Source organism: Vulpes lagopus, chromosome 1, assembly GCF_018345385.1.
Source record: "Vulpes lagopus strain Blue_001 chromosome 1, ASM1834538v1, whole genome shotgun sequence".
Classification (NCBI taxonomy): Eukaryota; Metazoa; Chordata; class Mammalia; order Carnivora; family Canidae; genus Vulpes; species Vulpes lagopus.
In genome coordinates, this window is record NC_054824.1 from 63,124,797 (window position 1) to 63,140,446 (window position 15,650).

At 43.3% G+C, this 15,650-nt stretch overlaps 1 protein-coding gene across 2 annotated transcripts; it reads left to right on the forward strand.

The window, feature by feature from the left end:
* Positions 1-577: 577 nt before the first annotated feature.
* On the forward strand, positions 578-10,003 carry TREM1 (triggering receptor expressed on myeloid cells 1). Of its 2 annotated transcripts, none has more exons than XM_041769750.1 (4): positions 578-638; positions 3,726-4,082; positions 5,994-6,198; positions 9,620-10,003. In XM_041769750.1, exons 1-4 carry the CDS (start codon positions 590-592, stop codon positions 9,723-9,725), a joined length of 717 nt encoding a protein of 238 aa, XP_041625684.1. In that variant the 5' UTR covers positions 578-589; the 3' UTR covers positions 9,726-10,003. The 2 variants fall into 2 exon arrangements, with proteins under 2 accessions (XP_041625684.1, XP_041625687.1); XM_041769753.1 differs by having other exon boundaries at positions 610-664.
* Positions 10,004-15,650: the final 5,647 nt, after the last annotated feature.

The window sequence follows — 15,650 nt, forward strand, 5'->3', positions numbered from 1 at the left end:
CCATTCCAGTAAAGAGGGGGTAAGCCTCGAGTCAGAAAAAGCCAAGGAAATCAGAGTGGGGGTGAGTAGGGAGAGGGTGTAAAAAAAATGTATGTTGGGTACAGTACTGAGTGCTTTCCATAAGGACCCCCATTTTATCCTCACAATAACCCTAAAAGCGAGGCATTATTATCCCAACCCATCCCTCCCATGTTTGGCACTCTTAATTACACTGAACTGGATTGGATTCAAGAGCTGGCCTCAAGAGGGCAAGGTGGCCCTCTAATCCCCTGATAATAGTGGTGCCTCACTTTTGCTAACACAAAAGTATTATTCTCACTAAAATTTTGTGAGATTGTTTGAAAAGGTAATTGTCATTATCCCCAGAGATCAGGAAACTGGAATTCAGAAAAGGCTACACTCAAACCCTATCTCTGGGTTTCTGTGTTGTCCCTAACATCTGGAGCCAAGACAACCGATGACGAAAACAGAGCATCAACCTCAGCACCTCCCAAGAATGGCTTCATATCCTGTTGTGCAACTTTCTGGAGCCTCGAGGTTAGAGTGTCCCAGGCACATCAGTGCCAGCTGGTGTTGGCGCACATGAAGGATGAGGAAGGCCAGGCTCTGGGAGCTGCTCTGGTTGCTCTTCATCTCAGGTGAGGCTAGGAAGAGGCATGAGCAGGTGAGGCCTCTGCCCCAAACCTCGGAGATCCCACCATGAGAAAAGCTTCCCTTTTCTTTGGAAGCTCTGGGGATGGGGAGGATGTGGCTACCCAGCATAGAGCCAACCAGAAGACTTGCCAGACTGGGTCTCTCTACCCAAACTTAACAGAACAGGAGACTGTATATGGCCCGAGAACAGAAATAGAATGGGTGAATTAGGGAAACAGGATATCTGTGCATTTTGATGTTGGCAAAGATAGACACAACTCTGGATTGGAAAATGCTAGAGCAAATCTAAACCTGACATGATCCAAAATAATTTTGTTTGCATTTGAAGTTTTGTTTTAAATGTTATATTTGTGCTTTTGATGTGACCGTCTATTAACCCCAAAAGACATAATTCATTCAACAAGTATTTCCCAGGAGCCTACTGTGGGCCAGGAAATCTGTTAGTGCTGAGGAATAGCAGAACAGAAAGGAAAAGAGGGGGCTTGATGCTCACTTTCCTGGAGGCTGTGACTCCAGGCTGCCATTGTCTGCTGCTGTTGGAGGCGTTGTTGCCCTGGCTTTGCAGGTTTGCCCCATCACCACACCCTCACTTCTCTTGTACAGCTCACACTTTCCCTAAAGATGGAAGCATTTGGGACTTTAGTTGTTCCCCTCCTAATCCTTATGAATAAGTTGGGAAAAAAAACAAAGAGAGGGAAAATGTCAATAACAAGTAAAAAGAAGAGTTTGCTGTGGAAAGACATGAAGATTACAGAGAAAAGGTGCTTTCCAGGAACCCACTACTTTGAGCAAGGTCACCTTGCAGAGCCTGCACACACATGGCACTTTAAGCCTGCTTGGAGCTGGGGTACTAACTCAGATAGGCAGATGGGAGCTTGGTTCTCATTCACTTGTGTCATAATCATGTTTTTTTCCAAAGCAGAACTAGGAGAAGATGGAGGGTAGATGCTTGTGTACTTGTGTTCAAGAAAGCCCGTGGTATATATTTCATTGGGTCCTATGAGGGTGGCTTTGGGATAACCTAAAAATCTCTTTCTAACTCCTGTATCCTAAGGAACAGAATCATTAGGTACCTATTCAGGCGTGGGCTGGGACTGCTCTCATCTCAACGAGACAGCTGCCTTGGGCAACACAACTCTGGGGTTTAAAGCTGAGTCTGGGGTCAGACTAGCCAGGTTTGAATCCTGACTCTATCACTTTCTACTGTGGAACTTTGGGCAAATCACTTAATAACCTCTGGGTTGTTAAATAACCTTTCTCTGCCTCAATTTCCTTTTCTCTGAAGTAGGAATAATGGTAGTATCAACCTTATAAAATATGAAGCTTAACGATAAAGTTAGGAAGATTACATGAGCTAGTACTTTTAAAAACAGCAATAGAAGGAAGTTGTTATTCTTTTTTATTAACATAAGGAATTCCTTTCTTGCAGTGGTGCAAGAAATGGCATGCAGATAGCACTTCAGTGCTGAGTCCTTGCTGTCTTCTTTCACAAGAGATAGGCAAGTTTGTGCACAGTCTCAGACTCCTGTAACTCCTACTCTCTTTGTCGACTTGGGCCACTATCACAAAATACCACAGACTGGGTGGCTTATAAGCAACAGGCATTTATTTCTCACAGTTTTGGAGGCTGGAAGCTCAAGATCATGCTGCCAGATTGGTTGGGTTTTGGTGAAGGCCCTCTTCTGGATTGCAGACTGTGGACTTCTCACTATGTCCTCCCCGGGTGGAGGGGGTGAGGGTGCTCTCTGCATCCCCTTTTATAAGGGCATTAATCCTTTTTGTAGGGTCAATCATGACCCAATCGTCTCCCAAAGGCTCCACCTCCTAACATTATCACCTTGGGGGTTTGGATTTCAGTATATGACTTTTGCGGGGAACACACACATTTAGACCATACTATCCACTTTGCCCAGGGAGTTGACAAATAACTTATCTATAACATTTTACATTAATGTTACAGAGGGTGGAGAGAGGAGGTGTGTATTTTTCTCAGAGCCCAACACAGTGCCTTGCACACAGTAGTCTCTTAGCCACTGATTGATGAATGAGTGAGTGAATGAGTGAGCCACGGTTGGCTTAAGATAGCCTTCAGCCTCCGTTTGCCTGTCTCTTGGAGCAGAATTTCTGACCAGAATTCACATGACTTTCCAGGAAGCTTGTTTTTTAGATTTCCTTAGAAACAGTCTGGTCCCAGAAGAATTGCCCTGGTTTCATTTTCAAAATCCTTAGGAGTCCATAGGTGGGCTGTGATGATAGCCCAGGGGCTTCATTAAAGGGGTCGTGATTGGCATTTTTCAATGGGCATTTTCAGAGCTACTGCCCAAGGATAAAATTGTGTGTGTGTGCGTGTGTGTGTGTGTGCGTGTGCACGTGCAGTAGTATTAATAATAAGAGTAGTGGTTGTAGGTACTGGTAGCCTGACCCGCAGTTTGACCCAACATTACTGTCCAGTCCATTATTTGGTGGTTTCCATGGAAGAAAGTAACCCAGGCTTGAGTGAATATTCTGTAGACCCCGTGGATAAGTTATAGAGCCTTGTTGTGTCGCCAAAAACACAGATCAAGATCTTACTTCTTCTCAACTTGGTCTTCGCATTGGCAAAGCTCCCTTGGACTAGACCAGAATTGATCTCCTTCCCCTACTCAGACGCAGTTTTCCTAGCTGTTTAGTGGAATCACTGTCCATCATTACCGTGTCTTCACATCTACTCATCACCTTGTATGTCCTCTGTAATCTTCCCTTCCATTATACCCCTATCACTCATGGTCTTGGCACACGTACCGTGTTCTGCCTCCAATCAGGCAATTTTTCCCTTTCAAAAACAATCATTTATGAAAGTTTGCACAAAAAATATGCAGTCTAGTTCTTGGAGTAAGAACAGAAGTGCTGTAAAAAGATCTGGGATCTAGTGCTGGCTTGCAGGGAAGTTTGCATGTTCTCTGGAGGCCTTGAGGATCTCATCTGAAAAATGAGTGGTTGAACAAGAAAGAGAGGTGATTTCTCTCTTTTTTTTTTCTCAAAGAGAGGAAAACTATTCCTCATAGAGTCTAACTCTTATTCCCTACCTACAGAACTCCAAGCTGCAACTGAACCAGATGAAATAGAGTATGTCTTAGCAGAGGGAGGCACCCTGAATATGAAATGTACCACCTCTACCTGGAAGTACACCTATAGCCAGAAAGCTTGGCAGAAGCTTATGGATAGAGAGAAACCCCTGACACTGATTTTCACAGAGAGTGTTTCAGGGGATACCAGTCAAGTCCGGAGAGGCAGGTACTTCCTAGAAGACATCCCCAGCGAGGCCATCCTGAACGTCCAAATGACTAATCTTCAAGTGGAGGATTCAGGACTGTATCAGTGTGTGATCTACCACCCTCAGAAGAACCCTGAGATCCTGTACCCCCGTGTCCGCCTGGTGGTGACCAAGGGTGAGTGATCTGGAGGGGTGTAGGAGAATGGGGGAGAGCCAGGCCAGGTGAGGGTATGGGCAGTGGTGGTAGCACCACTATGGCTGTGGCTCAGAATTTCTAGCAGCCTGGCCTCTCCCAAAAGCTCCTTGTCTCTCATTTGAGGTCACTGAGATGCATTTGGCCCAAAAGTAAAAAGGGGCTTCTATGTATGGGATTCCTCTTGGGGTAGCAGAGCTTAATTTGAGGTGCTATTGTAGGAAATGGGGTATAGTGAAAAATGAGTGATAGACTTGGATAATTTAGTCTAATTCTTTAGATTTCCAAATGTAAATTTTTGGGGGGGATGCCTCTGTGATCCATTATCTCCTTCCCAAGGGTCCATTTGATGGCCTTCCTGTGTGCTTCCAAAAGCAGTGCTTCTCAGACTTTACAGTGGGTACAAACCACCTGGGGATCTTATTTCAAAAGCAGCCTCTGATATAGTAGGTCTAGGATGGGACCTAGATTCCACATTTCTGATATGCTTGTAGGTGCTGCTGCTGCTGAGGCTGGTCCATAGCCCCCACTTTTGGTAGCAAAGCTACAGAGCTCACTTCATGTCCCCTCTCATAGATGATGCTGTCTCACTGGGTAGTAGTGGCCAGTTTACTTAAATGCCTCCCATGTTCATCTTTGAGTAAAAGAATCTGTGCCTTTCTCAGCTCTGTATCCCTAGCAACTAATGTGGTACCTGGCACATAGTAGGGCCTCAGTAGATGTTAACTAGGGAAATTCAGGAGAAGAAAGGGAAGAAGGCTCAAGTTTCTGGCACCTGGAGAATCCTAACCCCAAGGAAGATAAAATTCATATGCAATGTACTAATAATAGATAATTTGAAAAGCAATATGCTACAGGTTCAGGTGAGGACAAGGCAGAGATGGTACAAGTTTGAGTAATCAGGAAGTTATTCTTGAAGAAGGTGGTGAAGAATAGCATTCTTCCAGTGATTCTTCTTCTTTCCAAGAAGTGCATTTCCAGTGATAAGAATAGCTTGAATTCCTTTATTTCCCCCCTCTTCCTCCTTAACCACCTTCCTCCCTCCTCCTCTTTTCTCTCTGTCTCTGTCTCTCTTCCCTTCTCTGCCTTTCTTCCTTAGTTCTTTCCTTTTTCCTGTCTCTGACCCAGGCTGACTTCACACTAATTTTCTAATCTTAGCAAAAGAAAAACTTGCTTCATGAATGGCCATGTTCATTGCCCTCCTCAATTTCATTTGCCTTGCCACCTATCCATCCTTCCTTCCCTCCTCCCTCCCTCTCTCCCTTCCTCCCTTCCTCCCTTCCTTCCTGGCTGCCTGCCTTCCTTCTATTAATCTTTCTTTCTTTCTTTCTTTCTTTCTTTCTTTCTTTCTTTCTTTCTTTCTTTCTTCTTTCTTTCTTTCTTTCTTTCTTTCTTTCTTTCTTTTTCTTTCTTTTTTTCTTTCTTTCTTCTTTTAATTTTTTTATTGGAGTTCAATTTGCCAACATATAGCATAATACCCAGTGCTCATCCTGCCAAGTGCCCCCTCAGTGCCTGTCACCCAGTCACCCCAACCCCCCGCCCACCTCCCTTTTCACCACCCTTTGTTCGTTTCTCAGAGTTAGGAGTCTCTCATGTTCTGTCATCCTCACTGATATTTTCACTCATTTTCTCTGCTTTCCCCTTTATTCCCTTTCACTATTTTTTGTATTCCCCAAATGAATGAGACAATATAATGTTTGTCCTTCTCCGATTGACTTATTTCACTCAGCATAATACCCTCGAGTTCCATCCACCTTGAAGCAAATGGTGGGTATTTGTCGTTTCTAATGGCTGAGTAATATTCCATGCTTCCATCTACCAACCCACTTCCCAAAAATTCATCCTCAACTTATCCATACATTTACTCAATGTGCCTTCTTGCCGATCCTTTAGGCATCACTGCATCAGACAAGCGTCCTACCCAGAACTTGGCTCAGATTTCCACCCATCCTCCTACCATTACCAAGGCCCAGAGCACGCTTCTTGCCAGCCCCAGGACTGTGACCCAACTCCCACCCAAATCAACTGCTGACACCTCCTCTCCTGACTTTGGAGTCAACATCACAAATGTGACGGATGTCACCACCTATGGTTTCAGGTCTCTGGCCCTACTGGTTTAATTCTGAGTCCATGTGCTTGAGAAGCTGTGGGGAATGATGGATGGGGTTGTGGGGAGGGCAGGACAGACTTGAGTCACCAAATTCTGGTGAAATATCCCTGGGGAGGAAGGGGGTGGTGCTAGAATGGGAAGAGGCTGTTGGTGAGACTGCTCACTCTTCCTGGTTCACCTTGTTTTCTTGCACACTAGAGGAGCAAGGAGAGGGAAAGGATGTCTTTGCTGAATTCCAGTAGGTCTCAGCCAACCCCATCAGCCTAATGGTATAGTGGAGTAAGGGCCCCTGGGTTCTAATAGCAGCCAGACTGGCTGGCTGTGTGACTTTAGGTGAGTCATGAACTCTTTGTAGCTTGTTTCCTTGTCTATAGGGAGGCTAGAAAATGCAGAGCTGGAAATGATAATCTAGCCCAACTGCTCTCAGTGCCTGCAGCATGTTAAGATTACTGGAGTGTTTGCTTTTGCTTTGGTTTGTGTTTAATACTGATGCATGTGCCCTCCTGTAGACCAGGATTTCTGGAGATGGGGCTGGTCTCAGTATTTTTTATGAGATCCTCAGGAGATTTCTTAACGTGCAGGCAAAGCTAAGAACCATTAACTTTGCATGCAAAACCCTCTTTACAGTTTCTTATTAAATGTTGACTTATCTTTGAATGTGTTGATTATTAAATATTGAATTAACAGATAAATATTCATCCATATTCCTACTAATCTAACATGTCTGATCTCCACATTCTCTTTGTAGTCTTTATTCATGTTCATACATATTTAATATAGCAGTAATTCTAATTATTATAAACATTGCTATTATTTTTCTATGCTAAAACTATCCTTTGATGTTGCTACCTAGACTTCATGATTATAATATCAACAAATGCATCCTTTTCTCAATGAACCAGCCATGACTTACATCTTGACTTGCTTTAGACGCTGAGATTGTTTTAATTTTTTATGGTATTGATAACTTTGAGATGAACATTTTTGAAGATGTCTTTTTTCTTTTAAATTATTTATTCAAAGGAAATTCCCTTAAGAGAATATGAATGTTTATATTGCTCTATATACATATTGCCAAATGTCCTCCAAAGGTTGGAAACAATTTGTGTTGTGATCCATAATATATAAGTAAAGCAGTTGTCACCACAGGGATCCTTTGCCTACAAGGATTTGGAAAATATTTCTACTAAATTTGATGTGAACTGACACTTGTTTTCATTTCTCTCTTACTATGGACTAGGAGCTCTACAAAGGTAGAGGCAGTGCCTCTCTGAACTTTGTCCCCTCCCCCCCCCCCCCACCACTTCCCCAACAAGTGTTTTGCTGGCGCCAGTGCCTGGTATATAATAGGTGCTTATTAAATCTTTGTGAACTAAGTAAACAATCCAGTGAGAATCAACATTTTTCTTTTTAAAAGTTACTTTGGTTTTCCAGCATATAAATCAAAAGTACATACTATTACCCACCTAGAGGCTGCACCTCTTCTATTAACTTTATTTATTAACTAATATGAACTATTCTATCAGTCAGAATCCAATCAGGGAAGCAGAAGCCACCAAGCTGTTTGAAAAAGAAATGGTTTAGTACAGGGAGCTGTTTGCCTAGGTAATGGAAGAACTGTGCTTCCAGTCTGCGGATGGATGGGGTGGGGAGCACCTCAGAGGGAGCCACTGTCACTCTGTCTTAGGGTGAGTTCCCTGGAAACAAGCAGTGGGGAAAGTCTTGTACAAATGTAGGAAATGACCTCAGTAAATACTCAGGGAAGTGAGACCGGGAGAGAAGGAAGCTTAGCAAGTGTGTCATCACCAAGCTGAGTCTTTGGGGCTCAGTCCTGAAGGGCAGTTCTGGAGGACCACGGGACTTGTCTATATCAGAGGCTGGGGGAGCTAGAGTATTTATACGCCTGAATTCCCAATCCTCTGTTAGGGGCAGCCCAGGGGCATATGAATTTCAGGCCCTGGAGTGGGGATGGTGGTCTGGTGGCCTGTGTGCAACCTCAGAAAGGGGTGCATGCTGGCTCTCAAAAGTGGACACCCTCCAGGAGCTCCACACATGAATATGTGAAAGGGCTGAGAGGACAGAGGAGACTTGAAGGTCAAGCTGAGCTGCGCCTTGGAGAAGTGGACTGCACCTGTGCTGTGGATGGCGCTACACTAACCATGAGGGGCCAGGAGCTTCCAGGGGTTGAACTTGACCAGCCGCTGGGATATGTAGTTCCAGGTGATGGAAGACATGGAGAACAAGGAGGACAGGGAGGACAGTGCTACAGGCCCACAGGGACTTCAGCAGAAAGGGGCCTTTGCTGCTTTCTGTCACCATTCTGTCATTTCCCCCTTTGCGAGCTCATACATTTGATTTTAAGTTTTGTGTGGGTAAATGTGTTGATTTTTAAATTATTGCTTTGCTTTATTCCTTAATGTGCTTGATTCTATTTTCTGGTGACGTTTCCAGGTGTTTGTGGGTGTTTTGTTTTGTTTTTCATTTTATTTAAATCTTTAGTCCATGTTGGGGGTGGGGGTGTATTTTGCTAAATGGTATAAATTGTATAAAAAATGACTTTTTCTTCATATTACAATCCAGATACCACGCGATTATTTATTAAATAATCCTGGGCAACCCTGTCGGGACCTCTCTCACTTTTGAGAGCTTTCTCTGTAGTTCTGCTTAATAAACTTCTATCTCTTTGCCCACTCACACACACACAAAAATAATAATAAAATAAACAATCCTTGCCTACCTCCTGGGCTGCCAAATTCCTTAGCTGTTAAATTTGTATATAACATTAGGTGAATATCTAGGTTTCTGTTTGTTTTACTGTCACCTATTTCTCTTTTTGCCCTGTGTCCTATCATGCAGATTGGTTGTGCTATAATCTGTATGCATATCACTGAGTATAGATAGGCCATGTTTCCTCACTCATGGTATCTCTTCTTATGGTATCCACAAATGCTATCTCAGAACTTTTAGAACCATTATGCTAAAATCTGTAAAAGTTCATGATGAGATTTGGGCAAGGATTGGATTTTTCTGTTTATAGATGAGGAAACAGGCCAGAGCCATGAAAGGCCAGAGCCCTTTCAGGAAGCAGGCCAAGCTGCTGGGACTACAAACCAGGCTTCCTTGCTGAGCCTTTACTCTCTACTGCATCCCAGTGAGGAAGAGAGTCGTAAGAAGCCTGCCTCTTCTCCCTGATGCCTCTTCTGCACACGGGCCCTATGCTCTTCACTAATATATTTCCAGTCAGTAGTTTTAGGCAATGGGACACACTAAAGGCACAGGACCAGTCAGTATGGGGACAGGTGCTAGAAGGGCCTAAGCAGATAAGAGAAGGGGCATGAAGGACTTCTGTAAATGCTCAGGTATGAGGCATGCCAGAGTAGCGACAACTTACAACTCTTCTTTCCCCTAGGTTCTCTGTGATCAACTTTGTCATTCTTGTGCTGTGTGGACTCCTGAGCAAGAGCCTGGTCTTCACTGTCCTGATTGCTGTCACACAGAGGTCATTTGGACCCTAGGCTGGTGAAGCCATGAGAATGACCTCTGACTTCTAACCACATCCCTCTGGCAATTGTCCTGGAGGAGAGCTGTGAGGGGGAAGGGAAGGAAGGGCAATGACATGAGTTGAATCTGTAACAGGTTATTTCTAAGGCTCAGGTCCCACCTTCCCACCCTGCCAGCTCTCCTCATTACATTAATAACATTGGGTATGTCTTTTGCCCGCTCAGAAGAGAAGATAGAGCCGCAAACATGCCTGTTCTACTAGTGGTTCAGGATTTGCCTTAAATAAAGAGATGTTTATTTAATGTTCTTCAGTGTTCTTTACTGTTGCTGTCTCGTGGGGGTTGTGAGGTACAGAGGGCACTGCTGCTAATTCTGCCCTTGTTCTTCCCCTGGGCTATAACGTTTTTGCCTGATCTGGACAGAGCTCCTACTGCAGAAACATCCTGTTCTTCCTACCCCTGGGCCTTCTTCTTCTCTAGAATCAGATGCTTGGGTTTCTCTCTTCATCTGTGGTCCTCTCCCACATTCCCAGAGAAGAGATTTGAAAAGCATGGATTAAGAAGAAGAAATGACATCACGGTGAGAATACTAAATTTGGGAAAGAGAAAACAAGTTAACAAGAGGTTGTATCCTGGGAAAATACTGGATGAGATGGGGTCCAAAACATAGGACTGATAGAGAATCTCATTTGTTGATCACATGCATTATCAAGGGTACACTATCACTGAATCCTCAGAACATACCCATGAGGTATGCGACTAGAAACATACCTCAACAAAATAAAGGCCTTCTATAAAAACCCCAGAGCTAACATTATACTCAGTAGGGGGAAACTGAGCTATTCCCCTAAGGTCAGGAACAAGACACGGATGTCCACTCTTACCACTTTTATTAAACATAGTACTGGAAGTCCTAGCTGCAGCAATCAGACAACAGAAAGAAATAAAAGGCATCCAAGTTGGTAAGGAAGAAGTAAAATTTCCACTATGTGTAGACAACATGATGTTCCATATAGAAAATCCTAAAGACTCTACCGAAAAGCTGCTAGAACTGATTAAAGAATTCATTAAAGTTCCAGGATACAAAATCAATGTACAGAAATCCACTGCATTCCTATGCATTATGCACTAAAAATGAAACAGTAGAAAGAGAAATTAAGAAAATAATCCCATTTATAATTACACCAGAAATAATAAGATACCTAGGAAAAAATTAACCAGAGGGGATGAAAAATCTATACTTTAAAACCTATAAAACATTGATGAAAGAAATTGCAGATGACACAAAGAAATAGAAAGATATTCCATGCTCATGGATTGGGAGAACAAATATTGTTAAAATGTCTATACTACTCAAAGCAATCTACAAATTTAATGCAATCCTTATCAAAATACCAACAGCATTTTGTTTTTCTGTACACCTGTCAGAATGGTTAAAATAAAAAACTGAAGAAACAGCAGGTGTTGGCGAGGATGTGGAAAAAAAGGAGCCCTTGTGCACTCTTGATGGGAATCCAAACTGGGGTAGCCACTGTGAAAAACAGTATGGAGGTTCCTCAAAAAATAAAAATAGAACTACCCTAAGATCTAGGTATTTACCCAAAGAATACAAAAACAGTAATTCAAAGGGGTACGTGCACCCCTATATTTATTACAGCATTATTTACAATAGCCAAAATATGGAAAGACCCCAATTGTTCACTGGTAGATGAATGGATAAAGAAGATGTGGTGTATATATACAATTGAATATTACTCAGCCATAAAAAAAGAATGAAATCTTGTCATTTGCATCAACATGGATGGAGCTAGAAAGTATAATATTAAGTGAAATAAGCTAGCCAGAGAAAGACAAATACCATATGATTTCACTCCAATGTGGAATTTTAAGAAACAAAACAAATGAGCTAAGAAAAAAAAGAGAGAGAGCCAAACCAAGGGACAGACTCTTAACTATAGTGAACAAACTGATGGTTACCAGAAGGGAAGTGGGTGGGAGATGGGGAAAATAGGTAATGGGGATTAAGTGCCTCTCCTGATGAGCACAGAGTAATATATGGAACTGTTGAATCATTATATTGTACATCTGGAGCTAATATAACACCATATGTTATCTACATTGGAATTAAAATAAAATTTTAAGTAAAAAAAATTTAGGAAAGGAAATATGTACCTAGAATGAGACTACATAAGTAATAAGTCACTATTTACTAACAGGTACAAAAGCTAGAGTTCCTTTTCTGAGGACTAAGGGCTTCAAAGCCATATAGAATGGAAAGGAGTTTTGTCAAGTCTAAATGTCTCTTCTCCTTGTATCACATGAGAAGCAGGGATAGTAGCCCACAAATGGGGCTCCCTTCCTTTAGAACAGAAGAGGTAGAAAATCAGAAAACCCTGACTTAAATCTGTTGGAGTTTGCAAGACATGGGTGCGCCTGAATGCATATTTTATGGGTGAGCATGAGAGCTACAGGGCAGTAATAGGGCAGACAGAGAAGGAAGGCAAAGTGAGAACCAAGAACCCACATAGGGATAGCCTGCAGAAGTCTAACTGGTGAGGGGTGCCTAGGTGGCTCAGTTGGTTAAGCAGCCAACTCTGGGTTTTGTCTGGGGTCATGATCTTAGGGTTGGGGGATCAAGCTCCAGGTAGGGTTCTGTGCTCAGTGAGGAGCCTGCTTGAGATTGTCTCTCTCCTTCTGACCCTCCCCACCCCTCTCTCTCTCTTTCTAAAATAAATAAATAAATCTTTTTAAAAAAGACATCTAACTGGTGAAACCAAGAGACAATGCACACAGTAGAGGCCATAGCTGAGGTCATAGAAGAAAACAGTCAAAAGATCTGTTCACTGATTAGAATTCTGCACCCAATTCCCATCTCTCTCTCTCTCTCTCTCTCTGTGTGTGTGTGTGTGTGTGTGTGTGTGTGTGTGTGTGTGTTGGGGGGGTGGTTTTCCCATACAAACAAGCAATTCTTGGACACCAGCTGGGTGTCCTTTAATTCAACTCAATTCTGATACTACCTACCCAAAGATATAATCAGATTCTACAGATTGAAGGCTCAGTTCCACAAGACTCCTCCTCCTCGTCTTTAGATGCAGCATTTGTGCTTCTGGTCCACCTACTAGAGGAGTTCCCAGTGCTCTCCTCCTTGGGTTCCATTAATTTGTTAGAGCAACTTGCCAAGCTCAGAAACATTTTACTTACTAGATTACTCGTATTTTATAAGAGAATATTAAAGGATATGACTCAACAGCCAGATGAATAAATAAATAAGGCGAAGTCCTGAACAAAACGGTTTCTGTCCCCATAGAGTTTGGAGCCCAGCACAGTGGCACATGGAAATATTCTGGTTTCCTAGCCTGGATACACTCTGAACTCCCCAATTTTTGTTTTTGTTTTTGTTTTTTTTTTTTACTGGAAGTTTCATTACATAGGCATGATTGATGAATGTATTGGTCACTGGTGATTGATTCAACCTCCAGCCCCTCCTTCTTCCCCAGAAATCAGGGGATGGGGTTGAAAGTTTCAAGGTTGATTCGGCAGGCAACAGCCTCCATCTTTCTGGGAATTCCAAGAGTTTATTCACTGACATAAACTCAGGTGTGGTAGAAAGGGACTTGTTATGAACAAAACACTCATGTCACATTTATGGCTTTGAAGTATTTTCAGAAACTGAGGACAAGAGACCAAATGTGACAAAAGAAGCTCCCACTGCTCTTACAGCTTAGGAAATTTCATGGATTTTGGAAGATGCGATCCCGAAACTATAGACGAAGTCCAAATATCTTTTAATAAGTTTTAATTATCTGGATGACTGAACACATATTTCTTATAATTCACAATATCCCACAATCTAGTGATGTTGCCATTGTGCCATGGCCCTTGGACACCTGAAGCTAGCACATCCTTGGCACATGCTATTTCTGGACTCTCAGTGCTTAAATTTCTTCTGCGTCAGGCATCTCCAACTGGCCCTACGCCTTATATTACAACTTTAGGATCCAGAATCCTAGACAGAATCTTGCACAAGCTTAAGTCAAGTCACATGCCTGGCATTTAGATGCCAGGAAGAAGACGCAGGAGCAATCTCTGCCTTCATATGCAATAGTAGAGGAAGTAGAGCTCTGCATCCTAGTGAGATCCGTGCACTGGGGCATGTCCCCCAGGCAGAGATGGTATTGGGGGCTGGAGAGTCAGAAGATGACAAATACCTCTGATCTGTGGTAGTTACTCCTAGTACCATCATGTTTGTGGTCCTCATGCTTCTGCCAAAGCTGGGAGCTCAGGGAAGTACACACCTTACATCCAGGACGAGTACCTGAGGGAACGCCTCAGAACTCATCTGACCTCAAACAGAGCTTTCACAGTATCCCCCATTTGGATCACTTGCCTTAGAATCTCCTGGGCTACTGGTAAAGATGCAGATTGCTGAGTTTTCCCAGACCTACCAAATCAGAATCTCTGGAGGTACAGCTCAGGCATCTGTATGCTTTCCGACTTTCTGAGTGATTCAGCTACATGCCCATACTTGAGAACCCTAGTGTGGGGCAAGATTAAAGAAGGCAGGTCATCGGCAAGGTTTGAGCTGCATCTTGAAGAACAAGCCAAATTTGGGTGCATGATGTCATTCTAGACAGGGGGAATGGCAGAGGGTGTTGCAGGATGTAGTGGTCAGTGGCCAGGCATGAGAAAGTCCTGGTGACCTGTGGAAGTGGGTGAAACAGAAGTGGGACATCAGATGGATGGTCTTGCTATAGTGGAGAATGGGGAGCTCTCGAGTGTTGACCAATGGGCTGTGATGTAATGGAAGCAGGAAGGAAGATGTCACAAGGTCAGTGATCACCCTTTTCTCTTCTGCATTTTCTGGAGCTGCTCCCTCTTCACACTTCCTTTCTCAATTGCAAAGTAATAGTCAAGCCTCTCAGGAAACATGGGAAATACCCCTGTGGGGGAAACATCCTCCAGCAACTGGAAGAAGGCCAGCACCCAGTGGACCCTGGGAGTGGGCTAGGATGGAGGGGACAGGGCTCTGGGGGTGGCCATGGCTGCTACTGCTGCTGCTGCTGCTCTCGGCCTCAGGTAAGGAGGTGGCAGGGATGCAGACAGCCAAAGGGATACCTGCGAAGAGGGGTTTCTCTCACTTCCTTAGGAGGGACTGGATGGGATCAGGATGTGTGCTAGACACAGGAAAGAGAAATGAAGGGTGCACCTATCCCAGCAGGAACTAGGTGATGAAACAGAACCTGGAGCTTCCTTTAGCATACTGTGAAATCAAGAAATTATGTGAAGTTACCCAAACAATTTCTCATTGCTATGCTGGTTTCCTGGGAGATATAAAGTGTAAGATGAAGTCTCTCTTTAAAGGAATCAGCACTGAAGTAGAGGAGGCATTAGTAAAAATGAAAGGTAAGTAACAAAAGGGAAAAGTCACAACATGAAGACAAAAATACAGTACAAATCTCTCTAGGAGGACACAGAAAGGCAGCATAGAAAAGAGATGAAGGGTTCTGGAATCAGACAGAGTGGGGTTCAAATCCGATCTCTGTCACTTTCTACATTTATGACCTGAGGAAGTCCTCCAGCTTCTCTGAGTCTGAATGTCCTCATTTATAAATAGTACCTACTCAGTATTTGTTTGTACATGGTACCTACTTTATAGAGGATTCTCCTGAGAGTTAAGCAGTAGACTACTGTAAACTTCTTCAGCTCAGTATTTAGGGCATATAGGTGCTTAATACAAGTTATGGTGGATGATGGTGGTGGTGGTGGTGTAAGCAGGTACAGGATGACCAATGGTATTGAGGATTGAAAGGGGAAAGAGATTAGTGCAGGTGCAATTGTTCTTTTAGTAGATTCTCCTCTGGGACCAGGGGTGGGTGGGTGGGGATGGAGAGGAGTGGGGAGGCCATTCAGCCCTAAGATGGCAGGGGCTAGTATGAAGTA

What these genes read in the sequence shown, in the direction of transcription:
- TREM1 (XM_041769750.1), top strand. Translation starts at nt 590, where the DNA reads ATGAGGAAGGCCAGGCTCTGGGAGCTGCTCTGGTTGCTCTTCATCTCA. An exon ending in CTGGTTGCTCTTCATCTCAG is followed by an intron (nt 639 to 3,725) that starts GTGAGGCTAGGA and finishes CCCTACCTACAG; the next exon opens with AACTCCAAGCTGCAACTGAA. An exon ending in CCGCCTGGTGGTGACCAAGG is followed by an intron (nt 4,083 to 5,993) that starts GTGAGTGATCTG and finishes CCGATCCTTTAG; the next exon opens with GCATCACTGCATCAGACAAG.